Source organism: Pituophis catenifer, unplaced genomic scaffold, assembly GCF_029215685.1.
Source record: "Pituophis catenifer annectens isolate HBS135680 unplaced genomic scaffold, rPitCat1.0.hap2 SCAF_3, whole genome shotgun sequence".
NCBI lineage: Eukaryota > Metazoa > Chordata > Lepidosauria > Squamata > Colubridae > Pituophis > Pituophis catenifer.
This window is the reverse complement of record NW_027256883.1, coordinates 11202935-11228379: the sequence shown is the minus strand read 5'-3', so window position 1 is coordinate 11228379 and position 25445 is coordinate 11202935. Positions and strand designations below refer to the sequence as shown.

The 25445-nt window shown below is 40.6% G+C and overlaps 1 protein-coding gene across 4 annotated transcripts in view; it reads left to right on the top strand.

Moving 5' to 3' along the window:
* The window catches only part of PHF20L1 (PHD finger protein 20 like 1), a 63912-nt gene extending 38467 nt beyond the window's left edge, over nucleotides 1-25445 (top strand). For 3 of the 4 annotated variants that reach the window (XM_070940327.1, XM_070940323.1, XM_070940326.1), the window contains 10 exons: nucleotides 3424-3630; nucleotides 4355-4411; nucleotides 5016-5114; nucleotides 7956-8120; nucleotides 10083-10264; nucleotides 11508-11607; nucleotides 13016-13211; nucleotides 13769-14135; nucleotides 20472-20637; nucleotides 23439-25445. In XM_070940327.1, the coding sequence (XP_070796428.1) occupies nucleotides 3424-3630; nucleotides 4355-4411; nucleotides 5016-5114; nucleotides 7956-8120; nucleotides 10083-10264; nucleotides 11508-11607; nucleotides 13016-13211; nucleotides 13769-14135; nucleotides 20472-20637; nucleotides 23439-23581 (1682 nt within the window). In that variant the 3' untranslated portion in view covers nucleotides 23582-25445. The remainder of the gene's footprint in view (nucleotides 1-3423; nucleotides 3631-4354; nucleotides 4412-5015; nucleotides 5115-7955; nucleotides 8121-10082; nucleotides 10265-11507; nucleotides 11608-13015; nucleotides 13212-13768; nucleotides 14136-20471; nucleotides 20638-23438) is intronic. The other variant, XM_070940325.1, reaches the window with a different exon arrangement.

The window sequence follows — 25445 nt, the reverse complement described above, 5'->3', positions numbered from 1 at the left end:
GTACCTTTAAACATCTGAGGAACAGAAGAAAATTCAAAGCAACCAACTGGTCTTCCAATTTGAAAGATTTCCTTGTCCTGTTAACTGGAATCCTCTCCTCTCCTGTCCTCTCCTCTCCTCCCCTCCCTTCCTCTCCCCTCTCCATCTCTCCTCCAATTTGAAATATTTCTTATCCTCCCCTCCCTCCTCTTTTTCCTCTCCCCCCCCCTCAGTTTTTCCCAAATTATAGCAGGTGACTGGTTTCAAGACTGTTTTTTGATTTTGTTCCTCTTGAGCACACAGTATGAAATTGCAGGGCAGAATTCTTCTCTGCAGTGACACAGTGCCTCAACAAACTGCACAGAACAGCAAAACCTTCGTGATCTGCTGATAAAAGAAAGAGGAAAAGAAGGAGGGCTTTTCCTATCTTTTTGTAGCCCATCCTATATTCTTCTAGCACGACGAGCCAACTCTTTTATTTTCTCCGTTACTGGTTAACAGGCAGCAGTATTCCGCTTTTGAGATAAAGATCCCAAAGTTGCTTTCTGAGACGAGACCCAGGAATGTATCCCTTGAAATCTCTTTACCATTTTAGAAGATGTCTTAAGCATGTTCAGCATCAACAAAAAAGGAGGATTTTTTTTGGTGGTTCCCTTTCTCGTGTCCAACTTCAGAACACCTTCCCTTATTTAATCCTTTCTCCCCTATAGATTATAGGATGTTGGGAAAGGAGGTGTTTTTTTGGTTTTGTGAAATAGCAGCCTAAACCTTTTTACTTTGCTCCCCCCAAAAATGGTAAAATGAAGAATCAGAAGAGCTGTTTCCTTGGGCTGCCTTCTAATTGGCACACACTGAAAGAAAACTCAGGATATGATCCAAACAGAAGTATCTACAAATCCAATTGATTTGGAGAGAATATTTTCATTTAATAGGGTAGGGAATAAGAAACGGCTTAAGTTATCCCAGAAAAATATGAGAAAACATTCATTGACTATCCCCAGTAGATACAACATCACATGAATCTGTAAGTAACTTTTCCTGAGGATGATTTGAGTCTATTTTAAATAGGGAAAGGGAGCGATTAAAAAAAAAATCCATTTAATAATTAAAACTTCTTTTGCATTGGATGGTTTCCACTGCTTCCTCCTTTCCTTTGATTTTTTGTTTGTTTTTGTTTTGAAGTCAAGATCATTTTTAAATAGTTTCTGGCGTGAAACTTTATGGACCATATTTCATTAAGGGGAAAAAAACACCTTTATTTGGAGCGCTTTGCAAGTGTGCTTTAAGCTTCAAACAATTTGAAATGGGATGCTCTGTATGCCCTTTTAAATAATAAAACATTTTAGCTTCAGTAATTAGGGACTGCAAGGTACACCTCTGAAGTGATTTTCATGACTGCACATGCATGAAAAGTAACTACTTCGCTTTGAGTCTCTCCAAAAGCTTCAGGTCCAATTATATTTAGTAGAAGGGGCAAACCCTAAAATTAATGTGATTTTGTAATGTTTAATTTTGCCTGGATGAAACTCTTAACCACAATCATAATTTCTTTCTCCCCATAGGCAATTCTAGAAGTGTGTTGTCTGTCTCTATGGGGAAAGAATTTAAGAATAACTTAAATAAATAAATATTACTTATAAATACAGGTGGTCCTCGACTTACAAGCACAATTAAGCCCAAAATCTCTGTTGTTAAGTGAGACATCTGTTAAGTGAGTTTTGACCCATTTTACGACCTTTCTTACCCTAGTTGTTAAGTGAATCAGTGTAAGCCGGTTGTTAAGTGAATCTGGCTTCCCCATTGACTTTATCAAAAGGTTGCAAACATGACCTTGAGATACAGCAACGGTCATAAGTCTGAACCAGTTGCCAAACAGCTAAATTTTGATCATGTGACTATCGGGATGCTGAAAAGGTCGTAACTGAAGAAGGTCATAAGTCACTTTTTTCAGTAGCGTCGTAACTTTGAGCGGTCACTAAATGAACTGTTGTAAGTCGAGGACTACCTGTACAAGTTCATATCAAAAATTTTAGTAGGTATTAAATGTTGCAACAGTTCACAGCTATGCTACGAAAGACCAAATACTGAAAAATATCATAGCCAGCAGTCCAATAATTGATTTTGCTGATAGTGATTTAGTCATTGCAAAAGATGCCAGCTGCTTAAAAGCTGAAGGTAATCATGCATCAGGTTACAGCTAATAACTTAATTTGTTGAATATAGCTAAATGCTGAAGCACATTGGAGGCAATTCATCAAATTAAACACTGAATGCAACAGAGGAGTAATTGAAAAGCAACGATTAAAACATCTAATATCCATAATATAGATTTAAGCAGTATAACAGTAATATCCTTATTGACAGCTAACATCCTAGACTGTCTACAGTCTGTCAGCAAAATGATTGATTAACACACACACACAATGCTTCTAGAAGCCCTGCATTCAGCATACATAGTTTTTTTTAAAAAAAATTTGGGTCTGGATGTGTATCATTCTGTCCTTGATTTGGTATGCTGGTAAAAAGGATATGCATTGTTTTTACAACATCCTTCAGTTTCATCCAAGAGTTAAAAAGAGAGACATTTTATAAACCAACTAGATTAGATATCTTCATACTACCCATGGCCTTTTGTATCAACCTGGCTTCAGATAATCTTATTTTCCTGTGATTATTTTCACAAATATATATATATATATATATATATATATATATATATATATATATATATATATATATATATATATATATATGTGTGTGTGTGTGTGTGTGTGTGTGTGTGTGTGTGTGTGTGTGTGTGTGTGTAAGTATGTGTATATATATGTATATGTATATATATATATGTGTGTGTGTGTGTGATTGCTCCTGTGCTATTACTCTCAAAAACCTTTCTAGTCAGTTTTATCTTTCCTGCCACTTTTTTTTTGGTTTTAAAGATGTGAATTATAGACAGATCAGAACTATTTCAAACAATGGCCTGATGATAATACCCTTAAAAAAAGATGATAGCATGAGACATCTAGTTGTGTCTGCTTCAGCGACGACATTGCAAAGTCTCTTTTTAGGTGGATCACAGCCAGTGAAGATCCTTAGATCCTTCAAAAATAGCCACGGGAGATGAAGATTTGCAGCACTTAGAGACAGATTTCATTGCTTCCTGATTCTCTAGAAAAAGGTCCTTCTCTCTCTCTCCAGTCATTCATGGTAAAGGTTCTCCATCCATGCCCCAAATGAACCCACGCTCGTTAATGAAGGGTAATGTATTTCCTTGTTAATCCAAAACCAGACAGGAACCAAGCATTTAAAATAATGCCTTCACAAGAAGTTGCCTGTCCTAACAAGAGCTGGCTAGTAAACCAGGCCTTTGCCATACTAGGGGTATAACTTAACAACGCCTAGAACACAATGCTTGTCTGTTAACACTGCATTCTTTCTTTTGTGTAGTTCCCAATCTTGCTCATGTAACCCTTGAGAAGCATGGACTAAGTCTTCCTCTTGACTTAAGCAGTAACTTGGATGTTTCAGCCCTGTTCCCTGGGGAAGCTGCCCTCTATAGCAAACAGCCCAGTCAGGAGAAGGAAGAGAACCAGATTATTAGATGCCATCTTTCCAAAACAGGAACGGATGGCAGAATAGCTCCGGTGGCCCCAGGTAAAATAATCTGTCAACCTTTTTCAAATGTATTAAACATGCATGTGCATTTTCATGGACTCTTTGATATCTATATATGCTTTGATGCATATCTAGAAAATGCAGTGTGTGCGTGTATGTTTGTTTGCAAACTTCTGTATATGTCCAGTTCATTTCCCAGGAAATACAAACAGTTTGAGGGGATATTGGTGCCCAAATCCTTGTATATTGTTCTGTAAGAAACAGATAGTTATTTTAATTTGCAGTTATAAATTGAGATTGGACAACACTGTTGTAGGTAGCCTTCATCTTTCTACTGTATTCAGTTCTATGTGGAAATAACAGTCTTTAGATTGTTTTTAATTTATTTTAGTCCTTGATTTTATGTAGATTTTCCTAGAGTTAATAATGCACATTGGTTAACAATGCACTTTTCAGGTCCAAGATGTATAAATGACCTAATCAAAACATATCGATTAGGTTCAACATATAAAGGTTGGTTTGGGTTTAACATGCTGTATGATTTCACAACAACTTGGATTATACACGATATTTTATGGTTTGGTGTGTTGTAACTCAAATCATGAAAGTAGGTCTTAATGTGTCAGCTTCTTATTATGAGATAGCAAGGAATCATTGCCAATCTTTCCAGAAAAAAAATAATCATTGAACAGAAACTACATTTTATTTTTGGAAATAATATGGCTAAAATTTAGATGCATCTGTGCCATCTTTGACTCTACAGGAACACTGAAAATTGAGAGGAAATCAAAATTGGAAGAAAGAGCCTCATCTTTACTTGGTATGAACATAAAATTAAGAACGTTCATGGTAATCTTTTTTATCTTTTTTTTTAATTATCTGTATCACTTAAAATGACCTGTTTATAATTATTGGTGGCATGATTTGATAGTTTTGTTTCCTCAAGTTATTTTTGAGGCGTTGAATCATATTAAAGGGAAATTATTCCCTTTGGAAATAATTCCAAAATTGGTTCAGTTGCTAAATAGATATGATTACTAGTTAATAGACTGAAATTGCCACTAAAATTATGTCTTTTATATTGAATTCATTCACCATGACATTCTTAAAAAGCACCAGTTTTGTGCAGACATATATGATGCTAAGAGAAAAAAATGAACAAACCACATTAGAGCTTAGTGCTCTGTATAAATTGGGCTATTTTCATACTTCACTATATTTTACTGCACTATAAATCTTAGTTCCTAGATTAAAATTTCACATTTCCCTTCTTTTCCCAGTGCCTCCACTGCTTAAATCCACTTTTATTCACTTGATCAATTAGTTTTTGTTTTGTTTTTTTCCAGGCAGGATATTGATATTAGATGACAATTGTTTTAAGTGAGTTAGATTCTTTCCAATTAAAACCATCATTTGCAACACAGGTAAAAAAAAGGAGAAGGAGAGGAAAGAGAAGAAGGAAAAAGATCTGAAGTCAAAACAGAAGAAGAAGAAAAAGAAAAAGAAGAAAGCAAAACAGCATGGTATACCCAACATATAAACAAATGAGCAAAACGTATCCATGTGGTTACTCCTATATGATGATGCGTTAGTTTTTAAAGCAGGTGCTCATAAAATTCCCCCAAACGTTGCTTTAAAATGTGCTTGTTGGCTCTCTTCAGGTACAACCTGCTGACTAGTTTTACCTGTTTTCCAATGTGCACCTTGTCCTTTTTCTTTGACATTTCTTCTCTGAACAGCAATGAGTGCTCCTGCGAAAGAATGTATGATTTACTTGACTGGTTATGCAGTATGTAAAGGGCCTCTTGTGCTTCTCTCCTGAAATCCAGATATTTATTATATTCGACGTTCTCTTGACGTCTGCTCTGATTGTAAGAAGCTTATAACATGTAAACCTTTGAACAGCAAGATGGCAGTTGGCATGTCCCAGAGGTCTGTTGTTATTTGAAAAGCATGAACAGGGAAGTGAGAATCGATTCAAACTTCCATCGTTTGTTAGTTCTTTGAATATAAATCACAAGACAGGCTAAGCTATGATTTGATGAGACCTAGCATGTCTTTAACAGGCGAGCCATACTTTAAATCAGGTGAAATCCAGCAGGTTCTGGCAGGTTCTGGAGAATCAGTAGTGGAAATTTTGAGTAGTTCGGATAACCGGCAAATACCACCTCTGGCTGGAACCAGAATGGGGTGGGAATGGAGATTTTGCAATATCCTTGTCCCAGGAGCGGGGTGGGAATGAAGATTTTGCAGTATCCTTCCCCTGCCACGCCCACCAAGCCACGACACCAGAACCGGTAGTAAAAAAAATTCGATTTCACCACTGCTTTAAATGGTGCTTAAGCCAGAACTTCAGTTGTTACCCATGGTTTGTAGAACATTTTTCATATTTAACCAAGGCTTTGTGTATGATGGAGATTGAGATTTCCCTGTTACTAACTTCCTTTTTACAGTTTCTGGACCAATAAACAGGAGATAAGACATGTCTGCAAAATGAGACTTCTATAACACAAAGCCACGCTGGCTTTTTTTTTTTTTTTTTTTAAATTTTCCTTGAGGTTCTCTATGGAGATTCTTAGTCATCCAGTCATGGTTGTCCCAAAGGTGCTTTTTTAAACGGCGACTGGACTTCCTTTGCTTTTGCTCGAAGACATTTCACTTCTTATCCAAGAAGCTTCTTCAGAACTGAAAAAGGGTTGTCTTGCAGTTGTGCACAATCAGGAAATTAGAACACCAAGAAAAGAGGAGACCCAAATTTCTCCATGAATGGCGGTTCTGATTGTGGACCACTGCAGTTTTTGTCACTATTTTTCAGTACAATTTTGAGGGAAGGAGGGAGGAAAGGAAGGAAGGAAGTATAAGTAAAGTATAAGTATAAGTATAATTTTATTTCTATACTGCCCTTCTCCCGAAGGACTCAGGGCAGTGTACAGCCTATTTAAAAACACAAGACAAACATCAATTAAAAATTAAAAATTATTAAATAAATTCGGCTCAATTTAAAACCCCAGAAATTTAAAATACCCCAATTTAAAATTATTATGTTGATAGTCCGGCCTGGCGGAACAACAGGGTCTTCAATGCACAGCGAAATACCCAGAGGTCGGAGATCTTACGTATTTCCGGGGGCAGTTCATTCCACAGGGCTGAGGCTTCCACAGAGAAGGCCCTACCCCTGGGTGTCGCCAGCCGACATATCTTGGCCGATGGCACCCTGAGAAGACCCTCTCTGTGGGAGGGAACTGGCCGGTGGGAGGCTACTGGTGGCAGAAGTCGGTCTCAAAGGTACCCGGGTCCTATGCCATGGAGCGCTTTAAAGGTGGTGACCAACACCTTGAATTGCACCCGGAAGACCACTGGGAGCCAGTGCAGCTCGCGCAGGAGGGGTGTCACGTGGGCACAACGAGTTGCGCCCATAACCACCCACTGGCCAGTATAAGACCAGGAAGGAAGGAAGGAAGGAAAAGGAAAAAAAGAGTCACTCATTGCCAAGATGGCAGGATATTGGCCACCAGGAAGGAAATCTGGGGAAGTTACAGCTGATAGGATCCAATCTGGGTCAGTCACCAGGACCAGAAGTTTTATCTTCCGAGCTTTCGGACTTGTGCTGGAGCCCATCTTCAGGGAACTTCTCTCTAGCCTACAAAAGATGGGCTTCAGCATGAATCCAAAAGCTCAGAACCTTTGATTCCTGTGACTGACCCAGATTGGATCCTACAACATTATCCTGGGATGCTTATATTCGCCTCCATTCTATGGCTGATAATTGTTTACTGTGCCAGTATAAGGCCAGGATTTGGGCCACGTTTGATTTAGCCTATAATGATGTGGGTTGCCAGCAGGATGAGTTGATTAAATCAACTTGATTTAAATCGTAATTTTTAAAGAGCAACTGTCATCTCTGTCTCGCAGCAGCTCTCCCTCCTGACCCACTGTTGACTCGCTGACAGTCCCAATATTGCAGAATATACAGCCTCATGCTACATAACTAAGCTGCATTTCATGCTGAATAAACTAAATTAATGTATCTTAAATAGAAAACTATCTTTAGATAGATTTTTACTCCAAAAGGATTTTATTAAAATAAATTTAATTAAAATAAAAAAAATCCAGTTTAAATAAAAAAGAAAAACATTATTTATTTATTTATTTTAAAAAATCATTGATTTTTATCCACCCTGATTGCCAGTTAGTGGGAAGTTACTTGACTTTCTGCCCCATATTTTGCTCGATAAATCACTTCAAAGCCAACCGATGCAATATTTCAGGCATTTGTGAACATTCAGGTTGAAAACATTTAAAGTTGTATTTTTGTTCCATATACCATCCCTCTTACAGCTGCACCCCTGTGGTTTCCTTTGCAGATTACTCTGACTTCGAGGATAGTTCCCTTGACTACTTCGATAGGTGCTCCTCCCCCTTCACTAGGTCTTCTGGCAGCTCGCTGACTCTCCGCAGCACCACGACGGAGAAGAGCACGTCCTATCAGTACCCGAGGGCTATTTTGTCGGTCGATCTCAGCGGGGAAAGTAGGTCTGCTTTGCTCTGCGATAGTTTTTAGAATTGACTTTTCCTTTTTTTCCTGTTAATGTAATCATTCCACTTGCACAGAATGGTTTCCAAGGTCCATCGTGCTTCATGCAGACTTCGGTCAACCTGTTGTGGCCTGCCAGCATCCAGCTGGCGCCAGACTCGGACAGTGAGGAGGTTGGGGAGGAACACGGGCCAGTCCTGGAGTCTGGGGAAGGCTCTGATGAGTGCCAGGGTCATCGGACAATTATCAGCTACCTTCGGAGTTGGAGATAAGATGGGCTGAAGAACAGCTGGAGCCTGTTCCCAATGTGTGCATGCGCAGAGCTGCCAGGAGAAGGGAACAGTTAAGGAACAAGGGCTGACTCGGGAGTAAAGGCACAGGTGGTCAGTGAATGGCTCCTCCTATAAGGGAATAAGGTTGACTCAGCCTTCCATCCTTCCGAGGTAGGTAAAATGAGGACCCGGATTGTGGGGGCAATAAGCTGACTTTGTATAAAAAGGAACACTGCTTAGGGGGGGCCGAAAGCCCTACTAAGCAGGTATATACAAAAGTATGAAGGCTATTGCTTAACGCATTGTAAGCAGCCCTGAGTCTCCAGAGAAGGGCGGCATATACATCGAACCAATAAATAAATTAATCAAATAAACAAACAAATAAATAAATAAATAGGAGCGAAAGTGGAGCGGAGTTTGCAGGAGACAATTAGTTCATTTCATTGGTGTGAAGATCTGTTCGTGACTTTGAATGGTCACTAAATGAAGTGTTGTAAGTCAAGGACTACCTGTAGTAACTACTAATCCTTAGCATCCTCTGGATCCCTCCTGCCACCCCCAACTTTATAGAAGGACTATTTCATAGAATTAGTTTACTTATTCATTTACATTTCAAGGTTTCCTGATTCCTCAACAACTCCAGGTGGCTTAGAAATAAAAGAGGAAAAAATACATACAAAAAGAAGAACATTGCTGATCAGAATACCACCACCCAGTCTTAAGTTAAACTGAACTAGTGGTCCAGTCTAGCGGTTAAGGCACCAAGCTAGAAAGCAAGAGACTGGGAGTTCTAGTCCCACTATAACCATAGATCAGAATTTGCAAGGTTTAATTATGTTAGTCTTACAATATAGTCCAGAAAGGCAGCACAACCAGACAGAGCTATTTACAAGATGCTGGATTTTTATTTTTGTTTGATAGTTTAGTTATGGATGAAACTTTTAAAAAACATTTCTTGTTCCTTTTTAATTTGTTTGGTTGGAGCATAGTGGTGGTTTACTGCTCACCTGGAGTTTTATGATTGTTTTAATGGTGGCTGTACTTTTCGCCAGCTGTTTAAAGTTAAAACACTAATTCATCTTATTCCTGTCAATCTCTTTTTGACTATTTCTAGTTATTTCTACGCGCCAGCTAAAAGGTTTCTGAAAGAACAGTGTCCTAAATAAGTTTAGGCATTTTTGTTAATACAGTATCTGCTATGCAGAGAAGTATCCAATCTTATCTATTTTGGGCATTAAACATAAACCAGTCTCACATCAGAACATAGAACAATAGAGTTGGAAGGGACCTTGGAGATCTTCTAGTCCAACCCCCTGCTGGAGCAGACCCTATACCATTTCAGACAAATGGCTGTCCAGGCTCTTCTTAAAAACTTCCAGTGTTGGAGCATTCACAACTTCTGGAGGCAAGTTCTTCCACTGATTAATTGTTCTCACTGTCAGAAAATTAATCCTTAGTTCTAAGTTGCTTCTCTCCTTGGTTAGTTTCCATCCACCGCTGCTTATCTTGCCTGTTTTGGAGAACAGGTTTTCCCTTTCTTCTTCGTGACAGCCTCTCAAATGTTGGAAGATTGCTCTCATGTCCTAGTTCTTCTTTTATGTTATATCATTTTTTTTTGTAAAGATCTTATTTATATATATATTTTTATATCTGTTCGTCCAAACCCCCTCCAAATCATCTTGCAGACCTTTCTGATATGGAGTTTTTGGATGACTCTTCCACCGAGAGCTTGCTGTTGAGCGGCGATGAATATAATCAGGATTTTGATTCGACCAATTTTGAAGAGTCCCAAGACGAAGAGGACGCTCTGAATGAAATAGTCAGGTGCATCTGCGAAATGGATGAGGAAAAAGGCTTCATGATTCAGGCAAGAACTCTGCTGTTTACTGTCAAATTTTCGTTGCAGAAAATTTTCACCCAGTTCTATGTGTCACTAGGCCAGAGTAATTTATAGTATTCTGTCCTTATTGGTAGATGAATTTCAGGCTGGATTGATCCAGCAGATTTTCAGTCAGCTCACAGATGTCATTCCTAAAACAGTCACGGTTCAGACTGTGGCTGCAAAAAGAATAATAGAATAGAATAGAATAGAATAGAATAGAATAGAATAGAATAGAATAGAATAGAATAGAATAGAATAGAATTCTCTATTGGCCAAGTATGATTGGACACACAAGGAATTTGTCTTTGGTGCATATGCTCTCAGTGTACATAAAAAGAGAAGATACATTCGTCAAGAATCATAAGGTATAACACTTGCTGATAGTCATAGGGAACAAATAAGCAATCGAATCATACTAAGAAACAATCAATATAAATTGTAAGGATACAGCAACAAGTTACAGTCATATAGTCGTAAGTGGGAGGAGATGGGTGATAGGAACGATGAGAAGATTAATAGTAATAGTTATAGTAATGGAGACTAAGTGAATAGTTTGACAGTGTTGAGGGAATTATTTGTTTAGCAGAGTGATAGCGTTCGGGAAAAAACTGTCCTTGTGTCTAGTTGTTCTGGTGTGCAGTGCTGTATAGCGTTGTTTTGAGGGAAGGAGTTGAAACAATTTATGTCCAGAATGCAAGGGGTGTGTAAACATTTTCACAGCCCTCTTTTTGGCTCGTGCAGTATACAAGTCCTCAATGGAAGGCCGGTTGGTAGCAATTGTTTTTTCTGAAGTTCTAATTATCCTCTGAAGTCTGTGTCTGTCTTGTTGGGTTGCAGAACCAAACCAGACAGTTATGGAGGTGCAGATGACAGACTTAATGCGAATGAACCTGTTTGCTTGTTACTATGAGGTTAGGGAAGCTAAATCTTTTCATTCAGCCAGGCATAAATGTAAGCCAGTTGCCAAGTACCTGTATTGCATTCTAGGGACCACAAATGTTGTGCAGCGGTCATAAGCTTGAATACAGGTCGTAAATAACGTTCCCCAAGGTTGTTGAGCTATGGTTAAACAAATGGTCATAAATTGTAGAGTATCTGTACTAAAAGGACACTTGACAGGAAGAACTACAATTTGAATGCCCATGAAGGAGTTAAATCTTAATTGATGCTTGATTATGCCTTTCGTCTCCTGCATTCATTTCTCTGCTTGTTTTTATCATCCCGACAGTGTGAAGAGTGCTTGTGTTGGCAACACAGTGCTTGTATGGGATTGTTGGAAGACAGCATTCCCGAGCAATATATCTGCTACATTTGCAGGGATCCACCTGGTAAGGACACATTTTCAAGTCCTTTTCAAACTGATTTCCAAGATTTGCATTTCACGTTAATATTAGTATAAAGATCACCGTCTACAAATGAACTTAGAGTATGCTTAGAGAGTTAAGCCTGATTTTATTGTTGTTTTCCCGGGTGCACTTGCAAAATAGTTTGGCAACTCATGTACAACTTTGCCCTAATCTACCAGCCTAATAGACCTCTAATTACTGTATCCTGCCACCACGTGCCAATAAGACAGTATTTGTATTCTAAGTTTTAAAACGTAACCATGCCACTGGAACGGAATAAATGTGCAGTAGGAAAATCCCACCTCCTATTTTAGCTTGACTTTGATTTCCCATACCCTCTAGAGTCCTAGATGGAAATTATTTGACTTTCAAAAATCTGGCGGCACCATCTGAAGTCATTAGAAGCAGTGGTCTCTACAGCCATACGATTTTGTTAAAAGGGCACCACTGAGCAATAATAAATGCATGCTGGTTGCCAACCAATATAGATCACGTGATTGCAAAGATGCTGCAATGGTCATAAGTGTGAGAACTGGTCATGAGTACTTTTTTCACTGTCATTGTAACTTTGGATGGTCATTAAATGAATGGTTGTAAGTTGAAGCTTATCTGTTTTTGAAAGAGAACATATTTCTCAAGCTTTTCAAACATCGATACATGTTTTGCGTAGTGTGTGTATCAGAGGTGGGTTTCAGCAGGTTCTGACCAGTTCTGGAGAACCGGTAGTGGAAATTTTGAGTAGTTCGGAGAACCGGTAGTAAAAATTCTGACTGGCCCCGCCCCCATCTATTCTCTGCCTCCCAAGTCCCAGCTGATCAGGAGGAAATGGGGATTTTGCAATAACCTTTCCCTGGAGTGGGGAGGGAATGGAGATTTTACAGTATCCTTCCCCTGCCACACCCACCAAACCATGCCCACCAAGCCATGCCACATCCACCAAGTCACACCCACAGAACCGGTAGTAAAAAAAATTGAAACCCACCACTGATGTGTATGTGTTTTACATTGTATATATGCATGTATTATTGACAGTGCATCCTTTTGTCCAAGATTTGTGGTTATAATTTTTTGAATATTTTTCTTGGGCTCTTTGTGCTACTCTACTGTGACCTCCACCCCTGTCTTTGTATTTAGGAACTCCTCTGGGTTTTAAACATTGAATGAATGTATCATAAATGTGTGAATGGACTTATGGGTGTTTTAAATCCTGATAAATAGAGAACTTTCCATTGTTTTAACAGCTTTTGACAGTTCGTTAAATAAACGCTTGCTTCCCACTTGTACATTTTTCCTACTGGAATTTGATCTCTTTTGACTATAATTGGTCCGGAATAATTTTCTAGGAATTGTGGTAATATAATAAAAATCTCACTCTTCATGTTTTCTCCAGGTCAGAGATGGAGTGCCAAATATCTCTGTGACAAAGACTGGTTGAACAATGGCCACATGTGTGGCTTGTCATTCTTAAAAGAGAATTATTCCCATTTAAATGCCAAAAAGATTGTGTCAACCCATCGCCTTCTGGCCGACGTCTATGGTGTTACAGAAATATTACACGGACTACAGCTGAAGATTGGAATACTAAAGTAAGCGTAACCTGTGGTTCTGTAATTTCTACGTAATTTTGAGGATTCTACGTTGATATTACAGAGGATTTCCCTTTCAATCAATTATTTCTATTAATGACAGAAAGTATTCAATCTGAACACTTTGGGCACTTTAGATCAGTGTTTCTCAATCTTAGCAGCTTTGAGGCGGACTTCAACTCCCAGGATTCTCCAGCCAGCACGGAGAATTAAGTTGCTATGGTTGAGAAACACTACTTCAGATGTTTCATCAGGAAAACCACTCATTGTAATTAACATTTCATTTTTTAAACTAAAATCATAGGCAATTTTTTTTGTTGGGGGGGGAGGCTTCTTTTCTATTCAGACAGTGTTTATATCAGGGGTCTCCAATCTTGGCAACTTTAAGATTTGTGGACTTCAACTCCCAGAATTCCTCAGACAGCTTTGCTTGGTGGGAGTTGAAGTCCACAAGTCTTAAAAGTTGCCAAGGTTGGAGACCTCTGGCTTATATGACTTGGTGCTTTTATTAGTTTCACCCGAATTAATCTTTTTTTATTTTATTTTTTTTACCTCAGAAATAAGTATCACCCCGATCTTCATCTCTGGGCTTGCACAGGTGTGCGGAAGGATCACGACCAAATCACGGTTGGAATAGAAAGAAGGGTCGTAACTGTGCCCGAAGCCGTTAATCCTTCGGGAAGGACGTGTCATAGTCAAAATCATAAAGAGCCCCCTCGCTTAGCTCCAAAGATGGAAGAAACGTACATCAGAAGTGAACACAGTTACCAGAAACCGAGTTTTGGTCTGGATTGCAAACCGGTGATTGATCCCACCAGCTCGGAGGATGATGATGCCAGCAGTTTTGAACAGAACCAGGAGCGTCTCTTAGAAGAGAAAAACTGTTTACAACACTCATCCACAGAAGATGGTTTGGGCCATCAGGTAAATCAACCTGTTCATCTGTGGCACCTTTTAGAATTACAGCGACAAAAAAAATAAGAGCCTTCTAACCCAGGGAAACCCAGGAGAAGCCCCGTTCACATTGTGTGTGCCATGGCATTATCATGCCAAATGAAGCACATTATGGGATTTGCATCATTTATGTTATAATGCCATGACAAAATGACTTCTCTCCCCCTGTTCCCCTTGCCTTCAATTTATAAAAGTAATATATATATATATATATATAAGGTAAAGGTTCTAGTCGTTCCCGACTCTAGGGGGCGGTGCTCATCTCCGTTTCAAAGCCAAAGAGCCAGCTCTGTCAGAAGACGGAACACTGTTACTTTGCCACCAAAGATGGTCCCTATTTTTCTACTTGCATTTTTTACGTGCTTTCGAACTGCTAGATTGGCAGAAGCTGAGACAAGTAACGGGAGCTCACCCCATTATGCAGCACTAGGAATTTGAACCGCAGAACTGCCGACCTTTTGATCGACAAGCTCAGCGTCTTAGCCACTGAGCCACCAGATAGATAGATAGATAGATAGATAGATAGATAGATAGATAGATAGATAGATGATAGATAGATAGATAGATAGATAGATAGATAGATGATAGATAGATAGATAGATAGATGATAGATAGATAGATAGATAGATAGATAGATAGATAGATAGATAGATAGATAGATAGATAGAAGAGAGGTTCTTAGTGCTCTCTGAGTTTGGTTATTTTCTTGCAGATGATTCATAATCCAAATTACATAATATCACCAGTACTATTTTTTTAACAAAACTTCAGTATTTTTTTTCAATTTTTTTTGTTTGTTTTTACTGTAACACACTAGTTGCATGAAATATGCTGATAATGACCTTGGAAAGAAGAACTGAAGTTATGCTTCCTGTTGTCTTCCGAGGGTATAATATAAATCAAAAATTTCATTGTGCAAAGAAATGTGTTCAATGTAGATAGATGTGAGGAATCACTCCCTTAATTTTGGAAGCATTTATGAACAAAGTTAAAAATTCCTCATCTTGAAAGGTTGGAGGAAGAGTTTAAGGGTGCTTCTGGTTTGTCCTCCGGGGAAGAACTATCCAAGAAAAGAGATTTTGTCACTCCTGAGCAAAAGGGCAACTTTTCCAAATAGGGCAATTTAGCTTGTAAGGTAGTCCTTGCCTTAAAACCATTCTTTTAAGTGACCATTTGAAGTTACAACGGCACTGAAAAAAGGTGATTTATGATCGTTTTTCATTCTTATCGTCGCATACCCACAGTCACGTGATCAAAATTCAAGTGTTTGGCAGCCGGCAGGTATTTATGGCGGTGTCCTGAGATCATGTGATCACCTTTTGCGACCTTCCAACAAACAAAAATTAAAGGGGAAGCCAGATTCGTTTAACAACTGTGTTACTAACTTAACAACTGCAGTGATTCACTTAACAATTGTAGCAAGAAAGGTCATAGAATGGAGTGTATTTCACTTAGGGTTAGGGTCTTTTCTTCGTTAGCAACAGAAATGTTGGGTTCACTTGTGGTTATAAGACGAGGACTATTTATATTCTTGTGCTTCGTTTCTGTTGTTTCTGTATTCAATTGACGATCAGAGGCAAAAGTGCATCTAGGCTTCAGGTATGGCTACTCCAAAGTGGTCAGTAGAAATGGGCTCATCCATAGAATCCCTTCCGGCTAGGGATCTGAATTTAAAAGATGATCGAACTTTGGGAAAACTGTTCTGACCTAGGCTTCCTGATATAGTAAAAAGCACACAATTACTCCCAAAACCCCTTTTTTAAAATTTTGACGGCTGTGAATTCCTTTCATTCAAGCACATGCTGAATCACCAAGAGTTTATAAATAGTCCAACAGAAGTCTGCCAGAGTTCTTGGGATAAGGCTGGTAAACACCCACCTTTATCTTTTTTGACACGCTGCCAAAGACCTAATTGGCAATTATCTTGGCAAGGCCACACGGCAACACAGTCAAAAACGGAGCTTCAAAGTACAGACTGTCACCATCCACAACGTTGCTTCCTGCAAAGGTCCACATGCCTTTGCTCTTCCTTTATGTCTTATGGGAGGGGCCAATCGTCTCCAAGCCTTCCTCCTGAGTCGTCCCTTTTGTTTTAACTGTTCTTGCCTTCTGGCAGCTCTATGCATGCGCGCACTGGGAACAGGCTCCCCGTGATCCTCTGCCTCTTTGATGTCCGACTCTGGAGGCTCCGGAGGCATCACATGACTCCCAGATGGCCCTGGCCCCATCTCTGCCTCTGACGCAGAGCCCTTGTCCGAGCCTTCACCAGACTCTAGGACTGGCCCATGTTCCTCCCCAGCCTCCTCACTGTCCGACTCTGCTGCCAGCTCCGCAGGCTGCTGGCGGACCACAACAATAACTTAGTTCTTAACATTTTTTTGGTAGAAGCAGAAGCCTATTAGAGAGAGGTTTAGCTCTGCCCCATAATAAGATTCACCAGTATTTTTAGGTCAGTCACCCATAAACCTTTTCTAAGAATTCATTCCTTCAAGTAGTAACCAGAAAAAGAGGAATGCACTTCAAAGGTCTTCTGCTGGACCATTCCTTTTATCGCCATGATTTTAAAATTTCCATGCATGTATCTTTATTCATTTATTCCATGGTGGTCACCATCCCAGGGTAAAGGAGATGGAGGACTTCTTTTGTTTTGTTTTACAGTAGACTTTTATCATTCACGATGGTATTCTGACATAGCTACCTTTGATCTTGCTAGATCAGGGGTGTCAAACTCAATTTAATTGAGGGCCGCATCAGGGTTGTGTTTGACCTTGGGGGGGCAGGGGAGGCGTGACCAGCTCGACATCAATTGTGTGTGTGTGAGCCAGTGGTGGCCCGAGTGCTCTGCCAGCGAAAATGGGCTCCCGAGATTTGTTTTTGGGTGCGACGGCCTCCTACAAGTCTCTGCCAGCAAAAACAGAGCTCAGGGGGATATGTGCGGCCCTCACAAGCTCTGTTTCTGGCTGCAACCGCCTCCTGCAACCCTCTGTCAGCGAAAAAGGAGCTCGGTGTGTGTGTGTGTGTGTGTGTGTGTGTGTGTGTGTGTGTGTGTGAGAGAGAGAGAGAGAGAGAGAGAGAGTTTGTTGCAGAAATCACATCCAGAAAGCACACACAGATAACTGATACAGCAGGATTCATCAACTTCTTTATATACAATATAACATATGAAATAAATAGACAATACCAACAGTGGTTCTTCCAACGGGGTAGCAGAGTTACAAGCAAAACACAAGCAGAGTACAGCGGACAGACTAGTTTCAGTTTCAATTCTCAGCACAACACAATGAGCTAAGCCACGCCCAGACTCCAAACTGTTTCAGCTCCCATTGGCTGACTTAGTTGCTATGCCTATTCATTGGCTGACCTTGTTACCATGTCTTCCCAGTCATGAATATTCTGACCCATGGGGCTGCATGCAGCCCTTCCCAAGTTCTATTTTCACTGACGGAAGCACCATGGGCCGATCCTTCACTGTTTCCAGAGCGGCCCCGCAGGCCAGATTTGGCCCCCGGGACTTGAGTTTGACACCCCGTTTTAGATTATTCACTTCGTGGCCCACATACTTCTGTTGTTCCTCTTGCTTTCATTCTGGTCTACAAAGTCCTCCTTGCATGTTCTTTTTGACCATATATGCACTTGTAGTCCTATCTGTGTGGCCCGTGTAAACGAACTTATGATTGCAAAAACGCACATCCTAAATTTTTCTTCCGTCTCTATCCCTCCAGACAACTGGTGGGAGCAGGTTATGTTGTAGAATTGGTACAAGCAAGCCTTCTTCTATTCATGAATCTGGCCTTGGGATGTGTGTGTGTGTGTGTGTGTGTGTGTGAGAGAGAGAGAGAGAGAGAGAGAGAGAGAGAGAGAGAGAGAGAGAGAGAGAGAGAGAGAGAGAGAGAGAGAGAAAATGAATATGAATCAAAGAATGATTGATGCTCTTTCTACATTTGATTGGGCATTACAGAATTTAGTAGAAAGCTTGAGGAGTGCTGGGCATTTGGGTCATCATTTTTTATATAACTAGAATGTTGAGAGGGACCCCTTCATGAACCTTGACAATCAAACTGCTCCCATTGTGTTGTTTCCACATGGTTGGAGATCTGAATTAGCAAAACCTTGGATAGATTTCTTATTTCTGTCACTGTTCACTGGTATGTGAAGAGCCACTAGACTAGAGTCAGCAAGAAATTCCTGCGGCTAATATTTCTGAATAACAGAAACGGTGCAAAAACCATCTTGTTCTGCTGTCGTTCTATGGGCTTATAGGTAGCAGCTTTAAAAAAGGACAAAAAATGTTTCTATATATATATATATATATAAAGTAAAGGTTCCCCTCGCACATATGTGCTAGTCTTCCCGATTCTAGGGGGCGGTGCTCATCTCTGTTTCAAAGCCGAAGAGCCAGCGCTGTCCGAAGACATCTCCATGGTCATGTGGCCGGCATGACTAAAGGCCAAAGGCGCACAGAACGCTGTTCCCTTCCCACCAAAGGTGGTCCCTATTTTTCTACTTGTATTTTTTACGTGCTTTCGAACTGCTAGGTTGGCAGAAGCTGGGACAAGTAACGGGAGGTCACCTTGTTACGTGGCACTAGGGATTCGAACCGCTGAACTGCCGACCTTTTTCTCGACATGCTCAGCGTCTTAGCCACTGAGCCACCACATCCCTTTTCCATATATGTGGTGAACTTTAAATAGCCAGTTGGTCTTCAATTAAGCATCTGCATGACTTCAGGAAATATTGAAATTGGCAGAGGATTCATTTTTTTCTACAATATAATCAGAGAGTTTTGGTTGTCAACCTCATTTGCTGAGAAATCCCCGGGGTCTTGAAATCTTACGATTTCTAACAAGTACTATAGGCAGTCCTCAGCTTACGACCACAATTGAGCCCAAAATCTCTGTTCCTACAAAGGCAGTTAAATGATTTTTTTACCCCATTGTATGGCCTTTCTTCCCACCGTTGTTAAGCGAACCACAGCCATTGTTAAGTTAGTAACACAGTTCTTAAGTGAATCTGGCCTCCCCATTCACTTTGCTTGTCAGAAGGTGGCAAAAACATCCCGAGGATGTGTTCTTTTTCTAAAAAAGCAACTGAATTTTGTGTTTTTTTTCCTTTGAAAATGTTCCACTTCTCATCCAAGGAGATTCTTTCATTCTTCAGTTCTAACTGAAGCTTCTAGCTTCTTCTAACTGAAGAAGCTTCTTGGATGAGAAGCGATGCATTTTGAAAGGGGGGGAAAAAAGACACTAAAAAAGTCCAGCTGCCTTTTGGAAAAAACACCTGCAGGACAACCATGACCTGCAAAAGGTGATCATGTGACCCCAGGACACTGAAACCGTCATAAATACATGCCAGTTGCCAAGTGTCTGAATTTTGATCACAAGACCACGGGGATGCTGCAACAGTCATAAGTGTGAAAAATTGTCATAATCTATCACTATTGTTGTATGTACACTGAGGGCTCATGCACAATAGACAAATTCCTTGTGTGTCTAATCACACTTGACCAATAAAGCTTCTATTCTGTTCTGTTCTGTTCTGTTCTGTTCTATTCTATTCTATTCTATTCTATTCTATTCTATTCTATTCTATTCTATTCTATTCTATTCTATTCTATTCTATTCTATTCTATTCTATTCTATTCTATATAGTTCTGTTCTGTTCTGTTCTTTTTCTATTCTATTCTATTCTATATTCTGTTTTATTCTATTCTATATTCTGTTCTGTTGTATTCTGTTCTGTTGTATTCTGTTCTGTTCTGTCCTGTTCTGTTCTATTCTTCTATTCTATTCGAACAATTATTCAGTGGAACAACTTGCCTCCAGAAGTTGTAAATGCTCCAACATTGGACGTTTTTAAGAAGAGATTGGGCAACCATTTGTCTGAAGTGGTGTAGGGTTTCCTGCCTAAGCAGGAGGTTGGACTAGAAGACCTCCAAGGTCCCTTCCAACTCTGTTATTCTATTCTATTCTGTTCTGTTCTGTTCTGTTCTGTTCTGTTCTGTTCTGTTCCGTTCCGTTCCGTTCCGTTCCATTCCAGTTTTTGCAGTGCCGTTGTAACTTCAAACGTTCTCTAAACGAATGGTTGTAAATTGAGGACTTCCTGTACTGTGCTTTTATCATTTTTATTATGAATGCCGTTAACTGATTCTCTTTGCAAGGGAGGAATTGCCTTAGCTGACCCTCCGTTTCTGCTGAGTCATTCAGAAGCAGCAATTCTCTTTCATTCTCCCTGCAAAGGCCACTTGACGGTCACCGATGTTGTAGAACTGTTTTGATAACCTGGTTCTCTTTTGCGGTCACTGCGCAGAAGCATTCAGCCGAAGGGAACACCGTGTTTGTATTCAACGAAAAAAGGGGAGCCGAGGAACACGTGGACACTCGTCTTCAGTGGCAGCTAAACCTCCTTACCCACATAGAAAACGTGCAGAACGAAGTCACGAGTAGAATGGACCTGATTGAGAAGGAAGTCGATGGTAATTATTTTAAGGCTGAGTTTAATGCTGACATTCTCTTTCCCAAACTCTTTTATTTGGGTAGCATAACAAGTATAAAATGTGCCGGACAAAATAAATTTGGGGTTTTTAGCTCGAGACCCAAAGACGCAGATGTGCCCGAAGGGTGGTGTTTGGTGTTTGCTAAATTCCCTATCCCACCTGGCTTTTACATTTGGAAAAGTCTAGCTGTAAAATTCCTCATTTGATTGTTATCTCATCTTTATTGTTTTTCATATGTAACTCAAGGTGGCGAAAATATCCAACACACTTTCATTTTCCTATTTGCCCCAAAACAACAGTCTTGTGAGGTGGTTTGGGCTTTGAGAAAGTGACTAGCAAGTCACCCAGCAGCTTTCATGGTTTAGGGGGGACTAGAACTTGCAGTCTCCTGGTGATTGGCCCAAGGTCCCTTAGTAGGCTTTCATGCCTGAGGAGGAACTAGAACTCACTGTCTCCTGGTGATTGGCCCAAAGTCACTCAGCCAGCTTTCATGCTTGAGGAAGGACTAGAACTCACTGCCTCCTGCTGATTGGCCCAAGGTCCCTTAGTAGGCTTTCATGCCTGAAGAGGAACTAGAACTCACTGTCTCCTGGTGATTGGCCCAAAGTCACTCAGCCAGCTTTCATGCTTGAGGAAGGACTAGAACTCACTGCCTCCTGGTGATTGGCCCAAGGTCCTTGAGTAGGCTTTCATGCCTGAGGAGGAACTAGAACTCACTGTCTCCTGGTGATTGGCCCAAAGTCACTCAGCCAGCTTTCATGCCTGAGGAGGAACTAGAACTCACTGTCTCCTGGTGATTGGCCCAAAGTCACTCAGCCAGCTTTCATGCCTGAGGAGGAACTAGAACTCACTGTCTCCTGGTGATTGGCCCAAAGTCACTCAGCCAGCTTTCATGCCTGAGGAGGAACTAGAACTCACTGTCTCCTGGTGATTGGCCCAAGGTTACCCAGCCAGTTTTCTCACCTGGAGAGGAACTAGAACTCACTGACTCCTGGTGATTGGCCCAAGTTCATCCAGCTGATTTTCATACTCATAGTTTCCTGGTTTTTAAACCAGCACCTTCACCACTACACCAAACTGTCATACCAAAGTGGTTGATGCTGGAAAGGCACAAAGAAAAGCACTTGAATTGCCTTCGTTCCTAGGAACGTCTCTAGAGCCCAGAAGTGTCCTCTTGAAGAACACTGGTGTAAGGTGGTTAAAATCTTCTTATTGGTCTATAAAAAGGTGAGGCCACATGGCTACGATCCTCTCTGTGTGTTTCAAACCCAGAAATACAGATAGTATTTCTTAAAACCATCCAGGGTAGCAACAGCACTGAAAAAAGTAACTTTGCAACCAGTCCTCACTATTACAACGGTTGCAGCATCCCCTACAGTCGCATGATCAAAATTTGGACTCTTGGCAACCATGTATTTCTAAAGGTTGTTGCGTCTCGGGGCTCTTGGAATCACCGATTATAATCTTTCCGGCTGGCTTCCCACAATTACAGGGCGTCCTCAACTTAGGACCACAAAGGAGCCCAAAATTTTTGTTGTTAAGTGAGGCATTTATTAAGTGAAGTTTGCTCTGTTTTGTGAACTTTCTTGTCACTGGATTGAAAAAACACTAGAGTGTGCAGAAATGGACAGATTGACATTAAAAATTAAACAAAAAGAAGAGACGGAATATTATCAAACATGGAATCTATTTTATCAATGGTTGGGGAAAAGGGGTGGAGATATGTATTGTTAAGCAAACTAAATACCCAGACAACACGATGTTCATTAAGCACTACCCTGTTTCCCCCAAAATAAGACCTCCCCTGATAATAAGCCCAATCGGGCTTTTGAGCACAGGGGCAATAAGGCCAAGCACTTATTTCAGGGTTCAAAAAAATATAAGACAGGGTCTTATTTTTGGGGAAACACAGTAATAAATGTAATTAATAATAATAATAAAAGAAATTGGACATGACTCACTAAACTGCCTTGCTTAACGAAAGAAACTCTGGCCTCAATTGCAGTCATAAGTCAAGGACTATACCCTGTCTCAATGATTTTAAGTCAGGGGTGTCAAATTCGATTTCATTGAGGGCCACATCAGGGTTGTTTTTGACCTTGGAGGGGCCGGGGGGGCATGGCCAGGGTGGGTGTAGGCAGCTCGACGTCACTTGTGTCGGGGCCAAGTGCTAAGGCAGGACTTCCCTCAGAGCCTCCCTCTCATCTTCCTTCCTTCCTTCCTTCCTTCCTTCCTTCCTTCCTTCCTTCCTTCCTTCCTTCCTTCCTTCCTTCCTTCCTTCCTTCCTTCCCTCCCTCCCTCCCTCCCTCCCTCCCTCCCTCTTCTCCTTTCTTCTTCCTTCCCCTCTTTCCTTATTTTTCCTTCCTTGCTCTCTTCCCATCTTCCCATCTTTTTCTTTGTCTTTCTTGCTCTTTCTTCTTTCCCTTTCTCCTTTCCTGTCCTTTCTTGCATGCTCAAAAGCAAAAGGGGAAACATTTCTTCTTTTGTTTTTAGTTTGTTTTGATAGCCCTCTGCCAATGAAAATGAAGGCTGGGGGGTGGGGGGGCTGCATGCACGCGGTCCTCCCAAGCTCCATTTTTGCAGGCAGAGGCACTGTGGGCCTGTCCTTTGCTGTTTCCAAGGTGGCCCCGTGGGCTGGATCTAGGCAACCCCACGGGATGGATCCGGCCCACGGGCCTTGCGTTTGACACCCCTGGTTCTAAGTCCTAGAGTAGATCAAGAGATCACCGTGCATAATAGGCTTTTCATATCTTTTTTCTTTTTGCCCCCCCCCCCTACAGTTTTAGAAAGCTGGCTTGATTTCACCGGAGAATTGGAGCCCCCCGACCCCCTCGCCCGTCTGCCTCAGCTCAAGCGCCGCATTAAACAGCTCATCTCCGACATGAGTAAAGTCCAACAAATTGCCACCCTCTGCTCTGTATGACAAAAGGAAAGACACAGGCAGCCGGGGCTCCGACGATGGGTTTTCTTCCGTTTGACAAGACTCACAAAAGGGTACTTTTTTAAAAAACGAAAAAACTGAAGCCTGAACGCTGTTCCTTGTTCTCTGCCAATTCTCTCATTAGGCTGAAAACGGCGCATGATATGATAGGGTATAAAGGGAGAAACCTCCCTCATCAAGGAAAGATTCGTACCGATTTGATCTGAAAAAGCAGGGAAATAAAAGAAGGTTGTGTCTTTTTTTCCCCACCTCTGAGGGTTCGGAAACCTCAACCCAGGCATGTTTTCCTACCTTTTCACACGCCAATATCACGGATGAAGCCCCACAAACTGTTCAAAGCGTGATCACAAAAGTAAGAAACCCAACCAAAGCATTCTGCATTGGAAAAGAAAGAACAAATTTTACACGGTTGAGTCTGGACAGTAGAAGGAGGAGATTTGGTCCCAGTTGGTCACTTGAAAGTTGAACAAATGCCTGTTTTCCATAGTACTGTAGAGATCCAGGAAAATGAAAAGAAAAAAAAGATTAAAATTCTAGCTTTCCTTTTCAGGAGAAATTGTTTTTTTTTTTAATGGTAGCCTCTCTATGAATATTTTTTTAAGCCAAGCCTTCCTTGCATATTGAATCTTACGCTCCGTTTTTAGAAACCAAACCTGGGAAAGTCATAGTCAGAAGTGCCAAAAAAAAAATGTTTTAAAAAACAACAACATTGAAACGGGAGTGTCAGTTTGTCCTCCATATTGCCAGCATCAACCAGGATTGCATCAAATCCATATTTGGGCAAGCTACAATTAAAAGTATTGAGGGATGTTGTGTCTATAATGGCTGGGTCTGAGCTGCAATACCCACTTTCCTCAGCTGGCTTGAGGAATCAAAAGAACATCCAAAACGCCAGGGACTGGCTGTGAAATGGGTCTACCCCCTACCTTTTTACTCTCTGTAACATGAAATGAAAGGAAATAATACGAAAGTTGAAAGTTGGTTTTTATTCCAGGGAGATAAACCTATGCGCGCCAAAAATCTCAAAAATAATTGATCAATTTGCAAAACATGGCATGGTCTGTATAATCTCTCGGCGAATCCCAAATATAAGTTAGGAGCTCCCCTTCTCGAAGGGGCACAATGCAAAATACATCTCCTGTTAAAGGCATTCACTTATGATTTGGCAGATCATTAACGAAACCAAAGTCCATTTAGTTAGCTGGGTTTTTAAATAAAATTCTGGGCCAAGCTCAAGTTACTTTTAGTTTTATCTGCATTATCGCTGCACCCAGTGCTATAGTATGCCTCTTGAGGTATGCCCATAGGTCTTTGTGTGCGTGCGGATGTGTGTGTGCATATACACACATGTGAATGGGTGTGCTCATACACACGTTGCATTCTAGAGACATATTTATATTGACAAGTCTAGTTTTTCTTACAATTAAAAAGAACCTTGGTGACAAAATATTTAAAATGTTACCTTTTAACAAGCTGTTTCTTAAAAGGGGGAGATGGAGAGAGAGAGAGAGAGAGAGAGGAAGAGAGATTTAAAAAAACAATCTATGTACAGAAATTTGTAAAAAATAAATAAATAAATACTTTTTTTAAAAAAATACTAACTCTTCAAGAGAGGCTGCATTACTGAGGGTAGCAAGAGAATATCAAGCTTAAAGCCTCCCAGACTGTTTCAGTGCTGGCAATATGTATGAAAGTGTGAGAACTACATGAAGGACAATAAACTTGAACCTCGACGGGATAGAGTACAAGCCACTGTACATTAAAATGTATTTAAATTTGCAAATACACTGTCTATATGTAAGGTACTGTATGTAAAGCTGTTTATTAAACTATTCTGCATACCGCA